General features: G+C 62.0%; 1 protein-coding gene across 1 annotated transcript in view; it reads left to right on the top strand.

Annotated features, from left to right (window-relative positions):
* Positions 1 to 24,200, top strand: part of ABCA2 (ATP binding cassette subfamily A member 2) — a 34,432-nt gene extending 10,232 nt beyond the window's left edge. The window contains 48 exon segments of the mRNA XM_056352355.1: positions 111 to 277; positions 495 to 622; positions 861 to 965; positions 1,441 to 1,626; positions 1,740 to 1,904; positions 1,906 to 1,959; positions 2,525 to 2,856; positions 3,160 to 3,319; positions 3,551 to 3,679; positions 3,956 to 4,123; positions 4,408 to 4,504; positions 4,906 to 5,039; positions 5,041 to 5,080; positions 5,170 to 5,272; positions 5,885 to 5,999; positions 6,358 to 6,548; positions 6,781 to 6,931; positions 7,231 to 7,435; positions 8,004 to 8,168; positions 8,467 to 8,647; positions 8,940 to 9,152; positions 9,464 to 9,660; positions 9,747 to 9,929; positions 10,381 to 10,565; positions 10,668 to 10,788; positions 11,048 to 11,338; positions 12,411 to 12,629; positions 12,807 to 12,909; positions 13,303 to 13,631; positions 14,176 to 14,389; positions 14,567 to 14,672; positions 15,028 to 15,139; positions 15,550 to 15,610; positions 15,872 to 16,046; positions 16,131 to 16,246; positions 16,516 to 16,663; positions 16,901 to 17,024; positions 17,823 to 17,955; positions 18,148 to 18,265; positions 18,399 to 18,577; positions 18,891 to 19,032; positions 19,370 to 19,504; positions 19,736 to 19,839; positions 20,114 to 20,206; positions 20,467 to 20,569; positions 20,730 to 20,867; positions 21,110 to 21,316; positions 21,574 to 24,200. Of these exon segments, the coding sequence (XP_056208330.1) occupies positions 111 to 277; positions 495 to 622; positions 861 to 965; positions 1,441 to 1,626; positions 1,740 to 1,904; positions 1,906 to 1,959; positions 2,525 to 2,856; positions 3,160 to 3,319; positions 3,551 to 3,679; positions 3,956 to 4,123; positions 4,408 to 4,504; positions 4,906 to 5,039; positions 5,041 to 5,080; positions 5,170 to 5,272; positions 5,885 to 5,999; positions 6,358 to 6,548; positions 6,781 to 6,931; positions 7,231 to 7,435; positions 8,004 to 8,168; positions 8,467 to 8,647; positions 8,940 to 9,152; positions 9,464 to 9,660; positions 9,747 to 9,929; positions 10,381 to 10,565; positions 10,668 to 10,788; positions 11,048 to 11,338; positions 12,411 to 12,629; positions 12,807 to 12,909; positions 13,303 to 13,631; positions 14,176 to 14,389; positions 14,567 to 14,672; positions 15,028 to 15,139; positions 15,550 to 15,610; positions 15,872 to 16,046; positions 16,131 to 16,246; positions 16,516 to 16,663; positions 16,901 to 17,024; positions 17,823 to 17,955; positions 18,148 to 18,265; positions 18,399 to 18,577; positions 18,891 to 19,032; positions 19,370 to 19,504; positions 19,736 to 19,839; positions 20,114 to 20,206; positions 20,467 to 20,569; positions 20,730 to 20,867; positions 21,110 to 21,316; positions 21,574 to 21,609 (7,261 nt within the window). The 3' untranslated portion in view covers positions 21,610 to 24,200.
* Positions 24,201 to 24,491: the final 291 nt, after the last annotated feature.

The raw sequence follows: 24,491 nt of genomic DNA, 5'->3' as shown, positions 1-24,491 counted from the left end.
TGGGGCAGCTGTGCCCTGTGTGTCCAGGGGGCTCGTCCCCTGCCAGAGCTCTGTGGAAAGTGTCCCCATCCCTCTGTCCCTGTCACCGTGGTGGTGCTGGGCTCTCGCAGGGTGACGCAGCTCCTGGAGCACCTCAGCGAAGCTGTGGAGCAGAGCAGCCTCTTTGACCCGCAGCACCCTGGGCTGGAGGAGGAGCTGGAGTCGCTGCGCCGGCGCCTGGAGGCACTCAGCAGCAGCGAGCCCAGCTCCATGGAGACTCACTTCAGCAGCCGAGCAGGTAGGTTGTGTCCTGCCTGTCCCCCCACTGCCAGGGGTGGAGATGCCCACCTGCCAGGCACCCAGCGATGGGATGGCACGTGGCAGCGCCCTGCCACTGTCCCACGTCGCTGCGTGCCAGGCAGGGCCAGCTGTGATATGTCCCCGGGTGGGGCTGTGCCATGTCCCCAGTGCTGGTGGGCTGCTCTGACCCCCCCCCCCGCCTTGCTCCTTACCAGGATCCGGCTTCACATTGGCGTGGGCGGCCAAGGACCGGGGCGAGCTGCACCGCTTCCTGACACAGAACCTGTCCCTTCCCAACAGCACAGCCGAGCTGCTCCTGGGCTCCAGCGTTGACCTGGGGGAGGTGGGTGATGTCCTCTGGGAGGTGGGTGACCACACAGTGCCGCAGGGCTGGGCTTTGCACTGGTGAATGGGTATGTCCTGAGCCAGGCTGAGCCCTGACCACCAGACCCACGACGGCGAATCAGTGGGCCCCCAGCCAGGACTCATCCTGCCCTGCCACCCATGCTGGGGCATTGCTAGGCAAACGGGTGCCTCTGCTCCCAGCACGCTCAACAGCCCTGCTCCTGTCCCTGGTGCAGGTGTACCGCCTGTTTTTCGGTTCCTTTCCTTTGGTACCTGATGAGACCCATGAGCGAGACCTCTGGGATGGGTTTGGCCCCCGTGAGAAGATGACGCAGCTGGAGGTGAGGAGTGTGACCACGTGTGAGGGACTTGGTGGGGCAGAGCTCATCCTCCACATCCTCTCAGTGTCCCACCACAGGGCGATCTGGGGGTGTCTGTCCTGGCAGAGGGGATGTGATGGGATGCTGTCAGGTGGCCAGAGCAGGGATGGCTGGGTCCCATCCTGGTGCTGCCCACCGGTTCCCCCAGTGCTTTGAGGCACAGCAGTGCCTGTGCCTCGGTTTCCCACTGCAGCGGGTGATGGCACTGCCTGGGCAGTGGCTCTGGGGAGAGCAGGGGGGGACTATTCCCTCCTGTGGCTGGGGTGCGGGGCACCCATGCTCTCCCCCATCTGCACATCTGGTTTTCTTCCCCTCCCCTTGAGACTGTGGACATGGGTGCTGTGGGGACATTCAGGTGTGCCTGGGGGGACACACACAGAGGGGGGACCCCAGGGAGCCTCACCAACCACCAGCCACCCCAATGGTCCCCTTGCAGAAGAGCCTTCCCAGCGGCTGGAGGAACCTGCAGGAAGGGTTGGTCCACAGGGCACTGCGGGACCCCACGGCAGCCCCACACCGGCCGGTGCTGCTCCACTTGCTCTCCCAGGCCCTGGGTCTTGCCAGCACTGCCTCGGTACCCACCGCCTCTGACAGTCCCCAAGCCTTTGTCACCGAGATGGAGGTGAGCACTGCGTGGGGTGAACGGGGGTGAGCGGGCAGCTGCTCTGCCGGGGCGGGCACTGCGACAGTGCCCCTGTAACCGGGGCTGTGCCCCCCTGGCTCCCTGCCCTGTAGGGTGTCCTCTTCACCGGGCCGGTGCTGGAGCAGCTGACATGTGAGCAGAGCCTGGGGGGGCTGCGTCGCCTCCTGCGTGTGGCCCCCGGGCAGCAGCCGCTGCTGCAGGCGTACCGGGCACTGGCCTGCAATGGCAGCCGGGCTGCTCGCCGGGAGCACTTTGCCCCAGCTGGCCACCGAGCTCCGGGACCAGCTGGACACCCCCAAGATCGTCAGCAGGGTGAGAGCGGGGCTGCGGGCTGTGCCTCCCACCGGCTGTGGGGTGGGCTGTGGGGCAGGGACAGGTCCTGGGCAGGGTTTCCCTACTCATAGGGTTGTGTGGGGACCCCTCCTGATCACCCTTTTACCCCACATAGGCACCCCCTGCCCAGTCCCAGGGCGGGACCCCAGATGTTTCCCCCCTGCTGGCACCTGCTTGGACGCTGCCCGTTGGATGGGGCTGGGTGTTTCCAGCATCCTCCAAGCATGTCCCCACAAGCTGCTGTCCCTGAGAGCACAGCTCTTCAAAGCTGGCTCTGAGGTTCCTTTCCTCATCCTACCCGAGCCTGACGTGTCCCTTGTGGTCACAGAGGACCACCCTTCCTGCCTGGGGACATCACAAGCTCCCCCACAAGACCCTGCCAGCGCTTGCCTGCACCCCTGCTGCCTGATAGCCATGGATGCACAGCAATGAGTCCAGGGCCCCAGCTGGGCACAGCTTGAGCCTTTTCACCAAGAAAGTGGACATGCCGCCGCTTGGGGTCTGCCTTGGTCTGTGGTAACCCCTTGCCTGCTTGTCCTTGCAGCTGAAGCTGGATGAGGTAAACAGCACAGCTGCCCAGCACCGCCTCCGCGCCCTCCTGGAGGACCTGGTAGAGATGGAGAAGGTTCTCCGTGACATGGACATCCTCTCAGCGCTGGCCAAGCTGCTGCCCAAGGGAGCCTGTGCCAGCAAAGCCCCGGCACCCACTGCCAACAGCACCAGCTGGGCAGGCACCAATGCCACGTCTGGCAACGCCACGGCAGAGGAGGAGGGTGCCAGGGATGGCCCGGCCAGCAGCGACAACCCCCAGGGGCAGTTCTCGGCATTTGTGCAGCTCTGGGCTGGGCTGCAGCCCATCCTCTGCGGCAACAACCGGTAGGAGCCCTGGGGGCTGGAGGGGGCTGGGTCCAGGTGCTCTCTGATGGGGATGGGGGTGTGGGAAAGCCCACCCTGCCTCTGCCAGTGACCAAGCGTCCTGGTCGTCCCCCGAGGGCACGCAGGAGGTGCGTGCTACGCCGCATCCTTGTGCCATGGCTGGGGGAAGCTCCCCGTGCTGGGGAGCACCGTGCTGGTGTGGGGGTCAGCATGAAGCCCCCTTGTAGGCAGGGGGTGGGGGCTGCCCACCATGAGGGGAGCTGGGGCTGGAGCAGGGTTGGCAGCCGGAGCCCCCCTTTGCAGGACGATCGAGCCCGAGGCACTGAAGCAGGGCAACATGAGCTCGCTGGGCTTCACCAGCAAGGAGCAGCGAAACCTGGGTCTCCTCGTGCACCTGATGACCAGCAACCCCAAAATCCTGTACGCGCCTGTGGGCACTGAAGTGGACAAGGTCATCCTGAAGGTGAGGGTGCAGGGGCCTGGACCCCCATCCTTCCTTCCACCAGACCCGCTGGGGAGCGGACCTCCTTGCCCAGATGGGCTGAGCGGGGAGTCGGAGGGCAGCTGCCCTGGCCCTTGCTGGGGTAGCGATGCCTGCTGGGAGGTGGGCAGACACCTCCATGGCTCCTAGCTGTCCTGGGGAACAGGGGGCCTCCTGCTTCTTCCCACTGTGTGACCTTCCTCGCACTCCCAGGCCAACGAGACCTTTGCCTTTGTGGGCAATGTCACCCACTATGCCAAGGCGTGGCTGAACATCTCCCCTGAGATCCGTGCCTATCTGGAGGAGGGCAGGCTGCAGAGGCGCATCCGCTGGCTCCAGCAGGTAGGACAGTGTGGTGGGGGACCAAGCCTGGCTGGGCTGCACTGCCCTGGAGGTGGGAAAGGGATGTCCCTGACTTCATGGCTTCTTCATGTGAAGCTCCTGGGTGCCCACCCTCCTCTTGTGAGGACAGGCTGGTTCCCTGTGCAGGGTGGATGCTGTCCCTTCCGTGTCCCCAGAAGGAATGTTGGGTCCTGTCTGTGTCCATGGGGAGGACAGGGGGCTGAGAGGCATGGTGCACCTCAGCTTCTCCCTCCTATGTCTCCCTCTCTGTCCCAGTTCACTGCTGACCTCCACAAACACCCAGAGATCCTGAACGTCTCCGACAGCGACGTTCTCCACAACTTCCTCAATGGCAACTTCTCCCTGCCCAATGCCAGCGTCCTGCTCCAGCAGCTGGACACCATTGACAATGCTGCCTGTGGTTGGGTCCACTTCATGGCCAAGGTGAGGTTATGCCCGCTGGTGGGAACACGAGTGCTGGAGCAGCACCTGCCACCCAGCTGCAGGGTCGGGTTCAGTCAGACCTCTTTATGCCTGTGGGATGGGAGCCCTGGAGAAGTTCGTGGCTTCTGCAGTGGAGCTTTGGGGTGGATGTCAACGGTGTTGGTGCACCATCGGGTTCAGGGCCTCGCAGGGTGGGTGTGGGTGGCACATGCTGCATCGTGTGTAGGGTCTGTGTACTAGATCTGTTGGGGCAGTGGGGTCTCACCAGCCTTCCCCTCCACTAGGTCAGCGTGGACATCTTCAAAGGTTTCCCAGATGAGGAGAGCATCGTCAACTACACGCTGAACCAAGCCTACCAGGACAACGTCACAGTCTTTGCCAGTATGTTCCTGCGAACCAGCCCCTTTGCAGGGGGGGTCCCTGAAGCCATGTCTTTCTCCAGCTGTGCTCTGGGCTGGAGCCGCTGGCTTTGGGGTGTGGCTCCCTTGGTTCATGTGTTGGGTGGATGAGTTGACCAAGCACCTTGCAGTACCCATCCTCTGCCCCTGGCCGAGCCCTGCCGGGCGCAGCCCTCTGCCACTGCCCTGGCTCTCCCACCACTGCTGCCTGCTGTCTACGTGCCCTTGCATCCCATGCCAGGGCCATGCCCACGTTCCTCATCCATGGCAGCCCTCATGGCGCCTTGGCTGGGACACGCTGAACGCTGCCCGTTGTTGCGGGCCAGCTGGTGTGGCCATCTCCCGTGGTACCAGCGGGTTCCCTGCCTCTCCCGCTGCCTGCAGGCGTCATCTTCCAGACCAACAGGGACGGCTCGCTGCCCCCCCATGTCATGTACAAGATCCGACAGAACTCCAGCTTCACGGAGAAGACCAACGAGATCCGGCGGGCATACTGGCGGCCCGGCCCCAACACTGGTGGGCCGCTTCTACTTCCTCTACGGCTTCGTCTGGATCCAGGGTGAGTGCCAGCTCCCTGCCATAGCTGTCCAATTCCCTGGCCCCTGCCGGCACTGCCCACTCAACTTGTCTTCTCCTCCTCCTCCCCAGACATGATGGAGCGTGCCCTCATCAACACATTTGTTGGCCATGACGTGGTGGAGCCCGGCAACTATGTGCAGATGTTCCCGTACCCATGTTATACCCGGGACGAGTGAGTAACACCTGTGTGGGCAGGGTAGGCAGGGGCAGGACCTTATCTTTGCAGACTGGGACAATTCAGCTGGGAAAAGGGGACAAGTTTGGGGGCCTGAGAGAAACTGGTGACAGCGATAGTGATGAGCAACCAATTAAGCCCCGTTCCTTGGACCACCAGGCTAGGCAAGCACGGGTAGGATTTTGTGCCCAGTTCACAGCTGAAGTGAGGAACTCATGTCTGTGGGGTGTCTTGGAGGACAAAAGACTTGGGAAGAACAAGAGGAGTGTAGTAAATGGATGGCACGTTGGTCTGTTGGTGGTTATTGAACACAGTGGTTTGGAGGAAGTCCCAGAGCCTCCAGCCCTCCAGGACAGGAGGGTGGGTAGGACGCCATCCACACCAGGGTAGGCAGGGTACCAGGCCAAGCCTGTAGCTGCTGCCTGCCAGGACGCTACCTATGGGCTAATTGGAGAAGGTCTTTCAGGGTACTAAGATGCTGCTGGACTGGAGGGCTGGTTGTCCCTGGCCAGTGGGAGAGCCCCTCTGCTGCCCTGTGCCCCAGGGTCTCTCCAGGTCCTGTGGTGGTGCCACCATCCAGCTCTCCTCTCTCTTCCTCTACCCCACCAGCTTCCTCTTCGTCATTGAGCACATGATGCCCCTGTGCATGGTGATCTCCTGGGTCTATTCGGTGGCCATGATGATTCAGCACATTGTGACAGAGAAGGAGCATCGCCTGAAAGAGGTGGGGATGATGGGAGAGATCCCTGGGGTGGAACTGGCATCTGTGGGCTCGAAGTTCTGCGTTGCATCCCTGGTCACCTTCTCCACGTTTCTGGGGTGTGTGAGCTGGGGTGGGTGCACATCCCACATCCCTGGGCTGATCTGGTCCTTCAGAGTGTCTTGGGCACAAGCCTTGCCCAAGCACCAGAGGCAACTGAGCCTGTTGGCACCCTGGCACAGGGTGCTGTGGCCTGCCTGCTCCTGGTAACCCCTGGGGGACCCCTTGGTGTGCTGCCCATTGCTCCCTCAGCCCCAGCGATTGAGGCAGCAGGGATGTGCAGGGTAGGGGACAGCCCTGCTGAGAAGTTTTGGCCTCACAGGTGATGAAGATGATGGGCTTGAACAACGCAGTGCATTGGGTGGCTTGGTTCATCACCGGCTTCGTCCAGCTATCCATCTCGGTCACAGCACTCACCGCCATCCTGAAGTATGGCAAGGTCCTGATGCACAGCGATGTCCTCATCATCTGGCTCTTTCTTGCCATCTATGCAGTAGCCACCATCATGTTCTGGTGAGCTGCCTGGTCTGCTCTGTGTGGTGAGGGGGCATGGCCAGCACTGGGGTCCTTGTGCCGTGGGGCGAGGGTGCTGGGAGCTGTGTGGGCAAGGGGTGGTGGAGGGGCACAGGCTCCTCCAGCCAGCTAATTTGAGGATCCAGTTTATCACCTCAATGCCATCAAAATAGGATGGTGGGGGGAAAGCCCTGTTGGGGTAGTATCAGAGGTGATGCTGTCCTCCCTGCAGCTTCCTGGTGTCGGTGCTCTACTCCAAGGCCAAGCTGGCCTCTGCCTGCGGTGGCATCATCTATTTCCTCAGCTACGTGCCTTACATGTACGTGGCCATCCGGGAGGAGGTGGCACATGACAAGATCACAGCCTTTGAGAAGTGCATCGCGGTGAGTTGGCTGCGGCTGCTGGGGAGGTGCTTGGCCCCAGGTTTGCCTCGGGCACCCCATGTCCAGTACACGGGCCACCATGCTGTCACCAAGCCCTGAGCAAACCTCTCCCTGTATGAACCAGCTCCCCATGGGGCTTTGGAGGCATCTCCGGAGGGTTTGGTGCCTTCCGGGGCAGGGAACATCTCCATGGGGCTGGGTGGGGCAGCACTGGGTAGGAATTCACCCTAACCTGTTCCTCTGGAGCTGGCCAGTGGTTCCTGGTGACATCCCATTCTGTTCCCTCCACCTCTCCGCAGTCCCTCATGTCCACCACAGCCTTTGGGCTGGGCTCCAAGTACTTTGCTCTGTATGAGGTGGCCGGTGTGGGCATCCAGTGGCACACCTTCAGCCAGTCGCCCGTGGAAGGAGATGACTTCAACCTCCTGCTGTCTATGATGATGCTGATTGTGGATGCTGTAGTGTACGGGGTGCTTACGTGGTACATCGAGGCCGTGCACCCGGGTATGTGTGGCATGAGGGCACCTCTGGTCTTACAGGAGCCTCCTCCCTGGGGATGCTGCTGGTTCCTGGCAGTGCTCAGCCCTGACGTGGTGGGGTTTGGTACAATGTGCCTTCAGGGTCCCCCATGTGTGTCCTGTTAGGGTCACGTTCCCGCATGCCCTGACCCACTGGTGACACCAGCAGATTACTTGGAGATCTTCAGTTGCATGTCTCAGTTTGCCGGCCAGCTGTAGCAAATCCAAGTGTCCACAGCTGGAGCACTCTTCCCCCTCGCTGGCCGCCTGGGCAGGAGGCTCTCCTGCTTCCTTTGCTTTCCTAGTAAAACCAAAGCCTGAGCCAGACCCAGCCCAAAGGACTTTGGTTCCTTGCACAGCCCAGCAGCGTTGCCCTGAGCCCACCTCGCCAGGACACCTGCAGCACCCCCACCCCCGCAGCAATGTCCCTGAGCTGGGGAAACCTCCAAGCCCATGCCCATACCCGTGCCAAGCTCTGCCCTGGCCCTCAGCTGGCTTCCCTGTGGGGTACGGGTGCGGGATTGACCCTGACTCCATAGGGGATGTGATTGCAGGCATGTTCGGCTTGCCACGGCCCTGGTACTTCCCCTTCCAGAAGTCCTACTGGCTGGGCAACGGGCGAGTGGAGACCTGGGAGTGGACCTGGCCCTGGTCCCGCACCACCCGCCTCAGCATCATGGAGGAGGATCAGGCCTGTGCCATGGAGAGCCGAAGGCTGGGTGAGGGCAGACGGGCAGCAGTGGGTAGCACTGGGGTGGCCCTGGCTCTGCCGCGGGGTCTTGTGACCATGGACCTCCATGTGTCCTCTGTTCCCTTGTCGGGGCAGGATACTGGGCTGGGCACTGCTGCCTGTCCGGGAGCTGCTGCCCGTGGGGTGGGACAGGGGAAGCTGGCGAGAAGCAGAGGGGGAAGGCACCACGAGCCAGCACAACCACAGTGGGATGGAGGTGGGGAGGTTCACCCGCTGGAGAGCCCCCCTCCACCTCCCAGCTCCTCACCATCCCGCTCTTGTGGCAGAGGAGACAAGGGGCATCGAGGAGGAGCCGACCCACCTCCCCTTGGTTGTCTGCATTGACAAGCTCACCAAGGTCTACAAGACAGACAAGAAGCTGGCGCTGAACAAGCTGAGCCTCAACCTCTATGAGAACCAGGTGGTGTCCTTCCTGGGGCACAATGGCGCAGGCAAAACCACCACCATGTGAGTGCCTCTCAGGGTGGACGTGGGCTGTGTCCTCCTGGCCAGCTGTAGTGAGTGGGGAAGGGGCTGCAAGATGTCCTTGCAGGGCCCTGTGGCAGCTGGTGCCGTGCCCAGAAGACAGCAGTGTGGCTGTGGGGTTGGCACAAAGGGGGACAGGCAGCGGGCACATGGACCTGTACTGGCATTGCTCTGCCTGGGGCTCAGCAGGTGCTCCTGGAGGTGGTGGTTGGGATTGGGACCAGATGGAGGAATGTGAGGTCCCTCACATGGTTGCCTTTCTCCATCCATCCAGGTCCATCCTCACTGGCTTGTTCCCTCCGACCTCGGGCTCGGCTACCATCTATGGCCACGATATCCGGACAGAGATGGATGAGATCCGGAAGAACCTCGGCATGTGTCCCCAGCACAACGTGCTCTTTGACAGACTGACGGTGGAGGAGCACCTCTGGTTCTACTCGCAGCTCAAGAGCATGGCGGAGGAGGAGATCCGCAAGGAGATGGACAAGTAGGCACCCTCCAACTCCTTTTGCCCTGTCTGTGCCTTTTGCCTGAGTGGGTCCCCTTCCTGCTGGCTGAGCCTTGGTGGGTGACCTGGTAGCAAAGATGTCCCCTGGAGCAGCTTCACCAAGCGTTTCCCAAAACTTGAGGTACCAGGCTGTGGAAGCCAGCAGAAGATGCTTCTGTAGCCTGGCTGCAACTGGGCTGTCCCAGCAGCCGAGGGCTGTAGGTACCATGCAGGGAAGAGGTGTCACAGTATGTGACAGTAGGTGCCAGTATGGCCCCCTGGCATCCCTGGTGTTTCTCTCCTGTCCCCAGGATGATCGAGGACCTGGAGCTCTCCAACAAACGCCACTCCTTGGTGCAGACGCTCTCGGGAGGCATGAAGAGGAAGCTGTCGGTGGCCATCGCCTTTGTGGGTGGGTCACGGGCTGTGATCTTGGATGAGCCCACAGCCGGTGTGGACCCGTACGCTCGCAGGGCCATCTGGGACCTCATCCTCAAGTACAAGACAGGTAAGCAGAGGTGGGCAGAGCCCAGCATTGCTCCTCTGGCTGCTGGTGGCCCTGGCCTCTCCACTGAGGCTCTGTGCCACCGTCAGGGAGGACCATCCTGCTCTCCACACACCACATGGATGAGGCTGACCTGCTGGGTGACCGCATCGCCATCATCTCCCATGGCAAGCTCAAGTGCTGTGGCTCCCCCCTTTTCCTCAAGAGCACCTACGGTGATGGCTACAAGCTGACAGTGGTGAAGAAGCAGTCTGACATCAGGAATGGCACAGGTCTGGAGGGCGGTGGGACCCTGTGTTTAGAGGAGTAGGTGGGAACAGCCCTTTTTCAGCCCAGGAAAGGAACAAGAGGTCAACACCCCAGTGCTCCCACTCCAAGTTTCCTTAGCCACATGGAGGACAGAGAGGGACGGTACAGAAGTGTAGGAGGTGGCATGGCTCAGCCTTGACCTCTCCCATGAGAGTCCCAGGTTAGACCCTGCGTGGTGGTATTTGCCTCCAGGTGCTGGTTCTGTCCAGCCCATGGGCTGCCCACCGAGTTGTCCAGTGCGGGCTGTGGCACAGAGCACTGTCCCCAGGCAGGGCAGGGTGGCCAGGAAGCCACCAGCACCCCATGATGGAGGCTGGAGGAGCCCCTGCAGCATTGTGATGTAGTGTGGACGTGGTGGGTCCTGGTGGGAGGCCAGGGGCGAAGCGGCTGACCAGTGCTCCCCCTCTGCCACAGAGCCCGGCCAGCCACACAGCCCCTCAGCCCACTCCTCCGTCAGCCCCTGCTCTGAGCCTCGCGTCTCCCAGTTCATCAAGAAATACGTGGCCTCCTGCCTCCTCATCTCGGACACCAACACTGAGCTCTCCTACATTCTACCCAGCGAGGCCGTCAAGAAAGGCTGCTTTGAGAGGCTCTTCCAGGTACCCGTGGGGGCTGGTGGGGTGGGCAGGCAGGCGGTTGTGGGGGGACGTCACACTGTGGGGCACCTCCTGCCCTTCTCATGTGGCACTCTGCCTCGGCAGCACTTGGAGCAGAGCTTGGAGGAGCTGGACCTCACCAGTTTTGGGCTGATGGACACCACGCTGGAGGAGGTCTTCCTGAAGGTGTCTGAGGAGGACCAGTCTCTGGAGAACAGCGATGTGGGTACGAGCATTGGGAGGGCATGTGGTGCTGTTGGGGGCTGGCAGGGAGCTGTGTGCCTTTGCGTGGGCTTGGGGGCTCCTCTCCCCTTTCTGTGTGGCTGCAGGAGTCCCAAGGGGAGAGAGGTCTTGAGCAGAGCCCACCCCAGCCAAGGGCAGCCAGTCTGCTCCACTCTGGGTTTGCAGAGCAGATCTGTCCCCGCTCCGTGCCATGCTGCAGTGAAAGGTGGCATAGCCGGTGGCAACCCCGCTTCTCCTTTCAGACATGAAGGAGTCCAAGAAGGACATCCTGCAGCCACCTGCCCCTGGGCTGGACCTGAAGCCTGAGGTCAACGGGGAGGCCCCGGCCGAAGCGGCTGTGCCGGAGAAGCCCGAGGTGGAGCTCAGCAACTTGGTGACCTGCTCCAAGCTGGCGCAGTCGCAGGCATCCCTGCGCTCAGCCTCCTCGGTGGGCTCCGTGCGGGGTGACGAAGGTGGGGCTTATTCCGAATTCTTTGGGGATTATGCGCCCCTGTTCGATAACCGGCAGGACCCCGATAACATCAGTCTGCAAGGTTCGTGCTGCCGGTGCCTGGCCAGCGGCAGGGGCCGGGGGAGGCGCTTGGCTGGGACACGGAGGGTGGCCGGGGCAGGGGCAGTGCCAGTGCCTGTCCCTGCACCTGGGCAGGGCACGTGGGGGTGTGTGGGGTGGGGGGCTGTGCTCCTGGGGCCAGACCCCGGTGGGGGGTCTGATGATGCATCCACTGATGCTGCACCCAGAGAACCGCAGCTTGCGTGGGAGGGCTGGGAATGGGTGTTTCCACCAGTTTGCACCCCAAACTGGCAGGGTCTGTGTGGGAGGGTCCCGTGCTGAGACGCGGAGCCAGAGGCGCAGCCGGCGTTAGCTCTGCCGTTTGCCTCCCTCGGATCCCACGAGTGCCACCTTGCAGACTCGCCCCACTAACATGCTCCCTCCCCACGCTGGCACCCGGTCGGGTTGTCTCCTCTTGGCCCTTGGGCACAGAGTTGTCTTCCAGCTGGTGGCTTTGCCCTCCATACCCTGACCCAGGCCTGGGGCTCTCCCGACCCAGATACTGGGATTGCTGGAGGACGGAGGGTGCAGGCAGGCGCCCTGAGGCTGCTTTTTTATTCACAGATTTTTTTTCTGGGTTATCTCAGCAGCTCTTATCATGATTAATTCAGGGATTTGCCACCCACTGCCTCCCTGGGCAGGGCTGCTCTGAGTGCTGTGGTTTAGGTTGGGGGAGGCAGAGCTCCCTGAGCCCCCAGCTTGGTGCCTGCTGCCTCGCCGGGTCCCCCCACCACCAACCCATCCCTGCCTGCGCTGACCCCTCACCTGCTGGGAGAACCGATGGGGAAAATGGAGGGGTTATGCCAAAAAGCACCAGTTTAAGTTGTTTCTTTAGAACTATTGTCTAAATTTCGTGTTTTGGGCCAAGAGGAACCCACCAGCCAGCTGCCCTGTTTCACACCACGGTGTGCTGCGACTCGCTGGCCATCAGGGTTGGGTGCTGCCCTGTCCTTTGGGGCTGCTGCGCCCAGCTTGGTGCCCAGCTCGGTTCCCTGGGGGCCAAGGCGGGTGCAGGAGCAGCCGTGCTGGGGGCTGATGTCCTTTTCCCCTCCCAGAGCAAGAGGCAGAGGTGGAGGCAGAAGACCAGGACCTGGCTGGGCAGGGGAGCTTCAAGCTGGAGGGCTCGTGGCTGAAGCTGCGGCAGTTCCACGGGCTGATCGTCAAACGCTTCCACTGCGCCAAGCGCAACACCAAGGCCCTCTTCTCCCAGATCCTCCTGCCCGCCTTCTTCGTCTGTGTGGCCATGACGGTGGCACTCTCTGTGCCCGAAATAGGTGTGTGTGAACCACCCGCCTGCTGGGGCTACTGGTGACCCTTTCTGCTTGCCCCGGTGTGGCCAGTGTGGACACTGGCTGGGGGGAGGACAAGGACAAGGCTCACAGGTGCTCATCAGTCCGTCTCTACGCGGCGGTGCTGTGGGTGTGAGCAGGTTCCCGTCCTTCTCCCCACAGGTGACCTGCCACCACTCATCCTCTCACCATCGCAGTACCACAACTACACCCAGCCCAAGGGCAACTTCATTCCTTATGCCAATGAGGAGCGGCGCGAGTACCGGTGAGAGCTGCCGCTTGCTGGTGACCAGCATCCCGTGTCCCATCCCCATCCCTGTTCCTGTCTCCATCCCTGGTACTGCAGTGGGGGGGCAGCAGGGGAGGGCAGTCCACAGCGGGGCTGGTGCCAGGGCTGGCTCAGGCTTGGAGCAGTCTGGCTGGCACCACATCACCTTGCAAAGCAGCCTCCATCCTCCCCAGAATGTCTCTGGTGGGGGTACCAGCCCTGACGCTGGCTGCAGTTGGCAGCTCAGCTCGTGTCAGGCATGGACTGTCTGTGCCTGTCCAGCCATAATAAGTGCCAAGGCTTCAGGGAGGTCCCAGCAGAAGATGGCCAAGGTGATGAGACTCACGTTTCCTGCCCCTTGCTCCTCCTCACCTACTTCTCTCCCCACAGCCTCAGGCTGTCTCCTGATGCCAGCCCCCAGCAGCTGGTGAACACCTTCCACCTGCCCTCTGGTGTGGGGGCTACCTGCGTGCTCAAGACTGCCTTCAACAACACTCTGGACCAGCCCATGCAGACCCTCAACCTCAACAGCAACGAGTCCAAGATGTTGGCGGCCAAGTACTTCGATGCCATGTGCATCGACTCCTTCACCCAGGGCCTGCCGCTCTCCAACTTTGTGCCGCCGCCTCCATCCCCGGCTCCCTCTGACTACCCCATCTCAGTGGATGAGGAGCTGCTCCATGCCTGGAACTCCACAACCTTCTCCTCTGCCATCAAAGGTATCATCTGTGCTTGGTGCTTGAGTACGTCCGGGCCTGGGATTCATCTCTAGCAGGGAGATTGTCTTTCCATGGCAGAAGCAGCTCCAGGGACCCCTGGAAGTGCCCATCAGTTTGGCCACAGCAGAGCATCGCATCGCTGGGCTGAACTTCGGACTCAGAGCTGGTGCTGGTCTTCGAGCACTGCTCCCTGTTCAGCCCCAGCAGTGCTGATGGAGCTCTCTAGGGTGGTGACGCCATTGAGAGCCTTGTGGCCAGCCTTGTCACCCTCACTGGGTCCCCAGCCATTCCCTTCTCCAGCCACACTTCATGCCCCCTCTCGGAATCGTTTCTGTCCGCCCAAAGTTTTTTGCAGTGTCCATCTCTTGGTCCCTCTAATCACCAGAACACACAAGCTCTCTTGCAGACCAGACTCTGGCCAGAGGGCAGAGCTCTCCCTCCCTCCCCGGCCAGGCCCCCTTGGCTCAACCTCCTGCCCCCACGTTGTCCCAGGCAGCCGGAGCAGGCAGGAGCCTGGCTGTGAGCTGCCCTCTTTGCTCCTCAGAGACCGTGACCTCGGCTCCTGCCCTGCCCCGCATTGTCCATGAGCCCATCAAGTGCACATGCTCCATGCAGGGCACCGGCTTCTCCTGCCCCAGCGGTGTGGGGGGCCACCCCCCGCAGATGAAGGTGGTGACAGGGGACATCCTGGCAGACATCACAGGGCGCAATGTCTCCGAGTATCTGCTCTACACCTCGGACCGCTTCCGGCTGCACAGGCAAGAGAGAAGGCTGGGGGGGGTCTGCCCTGTGCCGTGGAGCAGGGGTGGGGGACCAGGAACTTGGGGACACCTGCCCGGGGTGCTCACGGGAGCCAGGAGCATGCTGAAGCCTAGCCCTGCTCCCGACAGCAGAGGATGGTGGTCACAGCCTCTTGGCGGTGCCTTGTCCCACAGGTATGGGGCCCTCACCTTCGGCAACATCCAGAAATCCATCCCGGCGTCCTTCGGGGTCCGGGCTCCTGCCACGGTTCGCAAGATCGCTGTCCGGAGAACGGCCCAGGTGGGACCGCGCTGCGCTCCACGGCACATGGGAGATGGGTGGGCAGCGGCATCCGTGGCACGGGTGGAGAGGAGACGGGGCCAGCCAGTAGTGTCTGTGTGGCCGGGACCCCTTGCCCACAGTGCTGCAGCAGTGCTCTCCACTGAGGAATCTGGTGGGGGTCTTGCCCCGTGGGGCTTTTTGCAGCTCCCACCCCAGCGTTTCTGGACCAGTGTGGTCAGGGGTGTCCTGCTCTCCTGGCAGCTCTGAGCCCGGGAAGCCTGCCCTGTGGCTGTCGCACCCATTGCTCCCTTCCAGTACATCTGCCATGGGCCCAGCTTTTGCCACCTCCCACTACTCTTCTCTCCTCCTCCAGGTCTTCTACAACAACAAGGGCTACCATAGCATGCCCACCTACCTCAACGCTCTCAACAACGCCATCCTGCGAGCCAACTTGCCCAAGAGCAAAGGCAACCCTGCTGCCTATGGTAAGAACCTGAAGGTGGTTAAGGACAGAAGCGCATCAGGAACAGCTTTAGGGCATGGTCCAACCAGGATCTAAGGTGCAGTGTCCCCCTTTGGACCAAGTGGCGTAATGTGGGGGGTCACAGATACGGGCTCGGCAAATCTCTTTGAGGTCTGGGCTGGGGCAGAACATCCCAAAGTGCTGCCTGAAGGCACCCGGGTTTGTGATGTGTTTGAGGATGCTTTCTGCCAGCTGGTGGGGGAGGGCTTGGCCTCGAGGTGCCTGGTTGCTTCAGACAGCTCAGCTCCTGCAGAGCTGCAGGGAGGAAGCTTGTCCTCCCACTCAGAGCCAGGACCGGGCAGGCTGGGGGCAAGATTGTCTGTCCTGAGCCAGCTTTCATGCTCCCGTGTTTCTTCTTGGGCTTTCCTGCAGGCATCACAGTAACCAACCACCCCATGAACAAGACGAGTGCCAGCCTGTCCTTGGATTACCTGTAGGTCCAGGGGGTGGGTTTGAGGGAGGGTGGCTGTCCCATGGAAGGGAGGGAGCTCCTCACTGCGGTTTGCAGGGGAACGCTGAGGCTTCTGCCCTGCAGGCTGTGTGCTGGGGGACCGGGTGGGTGTGACGTGAGGGTCCCTGTGCCATGTGCGCCGCCCTGTGCGCAGCAGCTGTCCCATACCAGGATGGGTGGCCCTCACCAGTGCTGCAACTGAGGGTGATGGGGTCCCTGCTCTCCTCCTTGCTCCCCATGCAGCCTGCAAGGCACGGATGTGGTGATTGCCATCTTCATCATTGTGGCCATGTCCTTCGTGCCAGCCAGCTTTGTGGTGTTCCTGGTGGCCGAAAAGGCCACCAAGGCCAAACACCTGCAGTTTGTGAGCGGCTGTGACCCTGTCATCTACTGGTTGGCCAACTATGTGTGGGACATGGTAAGCAGGGCGCATGGCCCCACTGGCTGAGCCCCCAGGCTCGGGTGGGTGGGTGGGCAGTCACAGAGTTTCTGTCTTCTCCAGCTGAACTACCTGGTGCCGGCCACGTGCTGCATCATCATCCTGTTTGTGTTCGACCTCCCGGCCTACACCTCTCCCACCAACTTCCCCGCCGTCCTCTCCCTCTTCTTGCTCTACGGGTATGTTGCTCAGAGGGCTGGTCGGGGTGCGCTGGTGGGTCCCTCCAGTGCCCCATCTCCACTGTGGCTATACAGGTGGGATCTGCCCTCGGGACTACCCATCTGGCTGATGTTCTGCAGCTCCAGTGGCTGGTGGGCTGCAAGGGCTGGGGTGGGAGAGCCTGGAGAGGATGGGGCTGGGAGATGGGTGATCCCAAGGCTCAAGGGCTGGTGCTGCCCAGCGCCTCTCCTGCCACGCTGATGTGCGCTCCTGTTGCTCACCTTGCCAGCTGGTCCATCACCCCCATCATGTACCCTGCCTCCTTCTGGTTCGAGGTGCCCAGCTCTGCCTACGTCTTCCTCATAGTCATCAATCTCTTCATTGGCATCACAGCCACCGTCGCCACGTTCCTGCTGCAGCTGTTTGAGCATGACAAGGTATGGGATTCACAGGTCTGCCTGGGGCCACCAGGAAGGGGGAAGCTGCCATCGGGCTGTGGGACAGCTTGGGCTGGGAGAGACCTCAGGAGATCTCTGCTCCAGACTCCTGCTCCCAGCAGGATCAGCTATGAGACCTGACCAGGCTGTATCTTGGTGGGGATCTCAATCCTACTATGTGTTTACAGTCCTTAGGGATGTTTCTGATGGTTGTGTCCTCTCTGCATGTCCCCACAGGATCTGAAGGTGGTGAACAGCTACCTGAAGAGCTGCTTCCTTGTATTCCCTAACTACAACCTGGGCCACGGTTTGATGGAGATGGCCTACAACGAATACATTAATGAATACTATGCCAAGATCGGTATGGCCTCATGTTCCCTCCCTTGCTCCAGGGCATGTGGAGCTGGGGGGGACCACGGTGCTGGTGGGACCCTGCTGGAAGGGATCCACCTGCCCTGTGGGGCTTCCCAAGGCCTGGAGCAACCTGGAGCAAAAAGCCAGGGGGTGTGAACGAGACTAGTGCTCAGGAAGAGCCGTGCCTGAGGGTCAGCCGTGGTGTGGTGCTGGTGCTGCAAAAAGTGGTTCCTTGGGCCATCCAGAGTAGCAGTCCCCCAATGAGAGGAGGCTGTGAGCCCTGGCAGTGTCGCGTGTTTCTGCTGCTGTTGCACACTGCCTGTGGTGGGGCTGTACTGTGACGTGAGGGGTGGGGACTGCAAGGGCTCTTTCCTCCCAGATGTGGTCTCTTGCTTGCAGGGCTGCACTGCCCAGCCAAAACGAGCCTTTGGCTACTCTCAGCTTGAGCTCGCCCTTGAAAATCTCTTGTTCTCTGCTTCTCAAGTAGCTTCTGTATCTAACCTGGGTGCTGCTGGCATCATGGAGGGCAATTCTGGGGCAGGATCTGACATCCATCCAATACCTCCTCTCAGTTGGGTTGATTTGTCCTACTGAGGTTCAACAGTTGCAAGATGGTTTCAACAGCACATGCGCTGTGAATGGGAAGCCTTGTTGTGACCAGCCCCGACTAGCGCAGGCGGCTGTGGCAGGGGAGGGAACACAGGAGTAGGACAGTGGCATTGTTACAGGCAGCCTCAGGAGGTACAACCAGGTTGTCCCCATGGGAAGGTGTCCCCAGCCATTCTCTCCTCTTCCTCCCACTCAGGGCAGTTCGATAAAATGAAATCGCCCTTCGAATGGGATATCGTGACCAGGGGGCTTGTTGCCATGACAATCGAAGGTTTTGTCGGCTTCTTCATCACCATCATGTGCCAGTACAACTTCTTCCGGAAGCCCCAGTGAGTGCAGCTGGGGAGCGGGGGACAGGCTGGGGGGGCTGGCCACAGGGAATCCACTTTGTTGTCGGGACCCCTTAGCCCAAGGCTGCCCCTCCCGTGGGTGCAAGCTGGGGACCTGCCCATCCTCAGCAGGGATGCAGGCAGGAGGCTCCCAGGCCTGCATCGCCACCCTGCCCTGTGTGCCCTCCCAAGGCGGCTGCCTGTCTCCACCAAGCCCATCGAGGATGACATTGATGTGGCCAATGAGCGGCACCGTGTCCTGCGTGGCGATGCTGACAACGACATGCTGAAGATCGAAAACCTCACCAAGGTGCGGCAGCGGTGATGGATGTGCCAGGGCTGCGTGGACACCCCTCGGAGCCATCCCACCCAAGGGCTGTGGGTCAGGGCTGAGGGTCCAGGTGCCTTGTGGTGGGCTAAGCCCCCACCCCCCGCCCCACCAGGTGTACAAGTCCCGCAAGATCGGGCGCATCCTGGCCGTGGACCGGCTGTGCGTGGGTGTGCGGCCTGGGGAGTGCTTTGGGCTGCTGGGTGTCAATGGCGCGGGCAAGACGACCACCTTCAAGATGCTGACGGGGGATGAGAGCACCACAGGCGGAGAGGCCTTCGTTAATGGGCACAGGTCAGGGGGCACGGGCTGGGTAGGGGGTGGGGGCTGCCTGCTGTCCTGGGGATGGGTTGGGGTCTGCTTGGGGGCCTCCCAGGACAAAGCAGCATGAGTGTGCCTGTGTGGCTCCATGGGAAGCTGCAGCCCTGTGTCATGCTGGGCTGGCCATCATCTGGGGGGTGGCAGCAAGTGACACTGGCTCTTGGCCAAGGCTGCCTGTTGTGGGTTACCTGGTAGAAGATGCTCCAGTATAAAGGCATGTGAAAGGGGGGTGAGCAATGGGGTGCTCCCAAAAAGCAATTTCTTCTCCCCATGGCACCTCACACAGCATCCTGAAGGAGCTCCTGCAGGTCCAGCAGAGCTTGGGCTACTGCCCCCAATTTGATGCACTCTTTGACGAGCTGACGGCCCAGGAGCACCTGGAGCTCTACACCCGCCTGCGCGGCATCCCCTGGAAAGACGAGGAGCGGGTAGGGCTCGGGGTGGGCAACTGTCAGCACGCATGTGCTGGCACTGTGCCATGGGGATGGCACCAGCGGGGACTTGAGCCAGTGCTGCTACCCTTATGGCAATGCCACCCCAGTGGTGCACCCACGTGGGGTGCTGGGGCCAGGCACACGCACTCGCAGGCACCCACCGATGCTGGTGGCTGTGCCTGTGGGCTGCCATAGGGCTCCCCTGACTAGCACATTGCTTGTGGTCCCCTTGGCAAATGGGCTGTGCTGTGGAGCCCAGCTGCTTGCCCGCTGCCAGCTCTGCTGGCCATATGGCCTTGGTAGGGTGATGGCAGCCCCCTGTGCCTTGCAGGTGGTCAAGTGGGCACTGAAGAAGTTGGAGCTGACCAAGTATGCTGACAAGCCTGCCAGCACCTACAGCGGAGGCAACAAGAGGAAGCTGTCCACAGCCATCGCACTGATCGGATACCCAGCCTTCATCTTCCTGGTGTGCCCCGGGCTCCAGCACCCTGCCCGTGGGGTCTTGTTCCCACCCACCATGTCCCTGGGGCTGACACTGGGCTAGGGTGGAGAAATTACCCTGTGCAGGAGCTGCCTGCCCCCAGCTCTGCCCCCAGTGTCCTGGGCTGTGGGATGGTGTCCTGAGGCTCAAGACAGGAAGGGGGTGGCAGGGTCCCTCCAGGGGCTTGCATGTCTGAGGGTGCTGTCCCTCTTCCAGGATGAGCCCACCACAGGGATGGACCCCAAGGCACGGCGCTTCCTCTGGAACCTTATCCTGGATGTCATCAAAACTGGTCGCTCCGTGGTGCTCACATCTCACAGGTCCAGAGGGGCTTCTGGCTGTGCCCACGATGCCCCTGAGCACCTGGGGTGCTGTGTGGGTGGGAGGGGGCTCCCCAGGGCATGACATTTGGCGGGAGCGTGGGGAGCAGCGGAGGGAGCCTGGGAGGCTCTCCGTTTCCTTTTCCCACCCCTGCTGATGGAGCCACGGCACCCAGGTGATGTCCTGGGGAGTTTGGCTCCCCACCTGCCCCAGCTGTGGCCCCTGGCACTGTCCCGCGATGCCACCCCGCTGAAGCCTGCTCTGTCTCCCCAGCATGGAGGAGTGCGAGGCTCTCTGCACCCGCCTGGCCATCATGGTGAACGGGAGGCTCAAGTGTCTTGGCAGCATCCAGCACCTGAAGAACCAGTAAGAGCCCAGTGGGGGTCTTGTGTGCGCTGTGGGGCAGGAGGGGGCTGGGCCCCCATGGCAAGGTGACCATGTGGCGCCCGTAGCGAGATGTTGGTCCTTTGTGTGTGTGCTGCTTTGGAGGGTGGGCAGGGGACAGGCTCACTTGAGCATCCTAGCGCCATACCGGTGGGTTGTCACCTTCCGTGGGGTCAGTACTTCCCCGCAGAGATGTGTGTGTGTGGGGGCAGGTCCTCACAGGGTCCCTTGTCCCCATGCAGGTTTGGCGACGGCTACATGATCACAGTGCGCACGAAGTCCAGCCTCAACGTCAAGGAGGTGGTGAGGTTCTTCAACCGCAACTTCCCCGAGGCCATCCTCAAGGTGAGCTCTCTGTGGTGGTGGTGCCATCCCCTGCTAAGTCCCCACCTTGAGGTGCAAGCAGCCTTCATCCCCCAAGGGGCACCTCTGTGGGATCCCCCACCAGGTGATGGGAAGGGGTCTGGGAGTGTGGGCTCAGCTGTCACCTCTGTGTCCCCTGCAGGAGCGGCACCACACCAAGGCTCAGTACCAGCTGAAGTCGGACCAGATCTCACTGGCACAGGTCTTCAGCAAGATGGAGCAGGTGGTGGACGTGCTGGGCATAGAAGACTATTCTGTCAGCCAGACCACACTGGACAACGTGAGACCTGGGATGGTGTGGGCAGCTGGATGCTTGTCCCCAGGGAGAGTGGCCATGCCAAAGTGTCTGGCAGAAATTACCTTTGGGAGGTGGAGATAGGTGGGGGGCATGGTGGTGGCCACAGTCCAGTGGGATGTGCTGGAGCCTGTCCCCGATGGCACAGATGGCAGGTGAGGGGCAGCCAGGGGCTGTAGGTGCGCTGGGGGGTGGGTCCCTTGCAGCCTCCTGTCCCTTCCTCCTAGGTGTTTGTGAATTTTGCCAAGAAGCAAAGTGACAACCTGGAGCAGCAGGAGACGAGCCCCAGCTGTGCCCTGCAGTCACCCCTGGAGCGCGTGCTGAGCCTGCTGCGCCCTCGGGCCGCCCCCACGGAGCTGCGGGCCCTCGTGGTGGAGGAGCAGGAGGACCTGGAGACTGATGACGAAGGCCTCATCAGCTTCGAGGAGGAGAGGGTGAGAGCTTGTTCCCAGATCTGGGTGTCCCTGATCCCAGCTGTGTCTCTGCCATGGGGCACTGGGGCTGGATGCTGCAGCACTGGGTCTCATCCAGGGACGGGGAGGTGGTGGGGCCAGGGGTGGACCACAGAAGGCTTTCGGGGAAGGGTGCTGGCTCCCCCAAAGCTGGATCCCAGCCCCAGCAGCAGTGGGGGTGCTGGGCAGAGCAGGCAGCCCCTGCCCAGCCTGAGCCCTGCCTGTCTCCATGCCTGCAGGCTCAGCTCTCATTCAACACGGACACGCTGTGCTGAGACCCTGGGGGCAGCCACATCCCCTGGCTGTGAAGCCACCGAACCCTTTTGGCTTCTCCCCTCCCTTCGCCCTGTCGAGTGGAGCTGCTGGAGCTGCTGTGGCCAGAGGCACGTGCCAGGGAGGACATGATGGGTATGGCACCAGCCTGGATGGACCTTGTGAGCCACTGCCCGCTGGGTGGCCTTTTGTCCCCTTCAGCTCCAGGGTGGTCACTGTGTGGGGCTGGGGGCCACTGTCCTCGCCCGGTTCGCCAGGCCAGCACGTGCCACAGATGGAGACTGCAGAGAGAAGGATGCGGCTCGCTGACGGTGCTGCCAGCCCCGTGCGCCTGGTGGCAGAGACAAGGTCTTTGAGCGGTGCCTTTGGTTGGACACCCCTGTTGCACCTGCCCTGGGGACCCTCAGCTGTGGGGGCACCCTCCCACCCTGGCATTGGCACCACCCCAGGCCTGGCCCTGGCAAAGCCAGAGGAAGGACGGCTGCTTTCGCCTTGTTTCCATCACCCCTGGCTTGGCGCTTACCCTTGGCACTGGGAGGAGCTCGGGGTCTGGTGCCACGGGGGCAGGAGCTCTGGTGCTTCACCCACGACTGATTTCTGGCACTGATGGGATGTTGCTAGGGTCCTGCCTGAGATGGGAGCCTCAGCCCCACTGGTGTGTCCTGCCCACCCACGCTGCTGCCACCCAAGGGGTCCAGCCACCCCCAGCCTTGCCATGTGGGCAGAGGGGCGCGTGGTGGGGCAGAGGGGTATTTCACAGGGTATTTCACACGCTGGCACCAGCTGTTTCTCTCCTCTGCCCCCAACCATGTTCCTCCTCCCAGAGCCCCTCACCCTGCCTCCTGCCTGCTCTCACCGCCCGCTTCCCCCACCACAGGGCATTGCTGCAGTTGTGCCACCTTTCTGCTACATCCCCCTCCTTGTCCCCCTTGCCCTGGCAGTCATTGTTCAGCATCTGGCTCTCTACAGGAGCCACCTGCACTGGTTTCTTACTGTTGGGTCACTGGTGGTACTGGCAGGGGGGGTGCTGCACCCCAGGATGGCTTTTGAAGCTGGGAGTGGGGTGGCCTTGAGGTACGAGGACGAGACAGGCCTGGCTGGGTGCTGGTGCAACCTGGCAGTGGTGCCTGGGGTGGGGGTGAAGGGAGGATGGACTATGGCAGTGGGGCCAGTAGTGTCACCTGGGGCTGGTGGGCATCACTGGGGCCAGCAGTGCCCCCCCCTTGGCCAGCAGTGCCCCTCCTTTCTGCAGAGGGTCCTGCTGCCTCATCACCCACAGGGACCATGGCTGGCACCTGCATCTCAGCAGCACCCTGCAGCTCTCCGTGATCTGCAGCCATGCCCAGAGGCAGAGTGATGGGAGGACCCATGATGCTGACCCCAACCACATCCCCCTCTGGATGCCCTAGGCTTTTGCAGCACCCCAGGGTGGCTGTGCCCAGTCCCCCCTCCTTGCCAGGGAGCACCCAGTGCCAGGCTCCCCCTGTTTGCCCCGCTGCCCTTCCTGCCTCCCTGGCCCAGGCTTGGCTGGATGCCCTGGGCTAGCTCCTGCTTGCCAGCCAGCGGGCAGCACCAGGCAGCCCAGCTCGCTGCCATGGGGCAGCACAGCGCGTGGGGAGGCAGGGTGGGGGCAGCCCGGGCCCCACCTGGGTGCAGGAGCAGACCCAGGTGGCAGCTGACCCTCCACTGTCCCTGTGCCCCCTGGTCTTGCCAGTCCTGTATGCCACCTGCTATAGATTGTGATACAATATACAGTATTTTCAATAGGGGAAAAAATGGGGGGGAGATAAGCTCTATTTTCAGATTTTTCAGACCATATTTTTTTTAATGGCATACTGGAAACGGGCTGGTCCTGTGGGTGGGCAGCTGCCACCTAGGGTGCCCCCTGCTCCCTTGCTGGGCACACTCTGCCTTCCCTAGGTGGGCGCTGGGTGACAAGCCAGTTTGGGGTTAACCTATTGCAACGAAGGAGAGGGGATGATGATGTGTTTGGGTCCCCAACTGTGACCTCGGTGGTGGCACCCCATGGGCATGGTGCCCTTTGTCCTCACCCCCCACCTGCCCCACAGCCCTGTTGCTCAGGGCTCTTACAGGGCTCTGGCACTTCGGGTACAGAGCCCTTTGCAGCCCTCCCATCCACCAAGCTGCCCCCACCCACACCACGCCACCCCACCCCATGCCACTGTCCCTGTCCCCATGGCTTTCCAGTGGTCAGTGGAGATGCTGTTGTGCCCCCGGCACGGCATGCTCACGCAGCCTGGGTGGCCGTGGTGGTCTGCCTGCCCTGGGCTGGGGGCTGCCCAGGCACAGGGGACACCCCGAGGGTGGCAGTGGGAGGGCATTGCCCCAGGACGGGGGTGGCTGCTGCCTTAACACTATTCGCTTTGTTGAGTTTGGCCCCGCTTCTGGCCTCGCCTCCCTCTGCACGTCCTTGGCCACCAGCCGTGGGCACAGCGCCGGTGCCACGCACGGCCCCGGGCACGGGGCACCCCGAGGGGTGGGGACGCCTTGGAGGAGCCTGTACATTGCTAGCAAAAGAAACAAGATGAAATGTGAAAATAATGATCGTTTTAAATAAAAAATAATAACTGGAGCCAGCTGCCAGGGCTGGGTGATTGGGGAGGGACAAGGTTGGGCAGGGTCCCAGGAGGGGTTTCACAGGGTGGGGGTGCAGGAGCCCACTGTGGGCAGAGGTTGCCGGGGCTGTACCCAACCAACACTTGGCGTCTTCCAGGGTGGGTGGTGGGGCTGGCGGGTGGTGCGGGGTGTGAAGCCCTGCAGGGCTCGGGCCATGCGCGGGCAGCTGGTGGTGCTGCGGGCTGGCAGCAGCAGTGCCCGGGGCCCCACAGCAGGGCGTCCCTGGCAGCGCCGTGGGACCAGGCGT

The sequence above is a fragment of the Falco biarmicus genome, chromosome 9 (assembly GCF_023638135.1).
Source record: "Falco biarmicus isolate bFalBia1 chromosome 9, bFalBia1.pri, whole genome shotgun sequence".
Lineage (NCBI taxonomy): Eukaryota > Metazoa > Chordata > Aves > Falconiformes > Falconidae > Falco > Falco biarmicus.
This window is presented reverse-complemented; position numbering and strand designations above follow the sequence as displayed.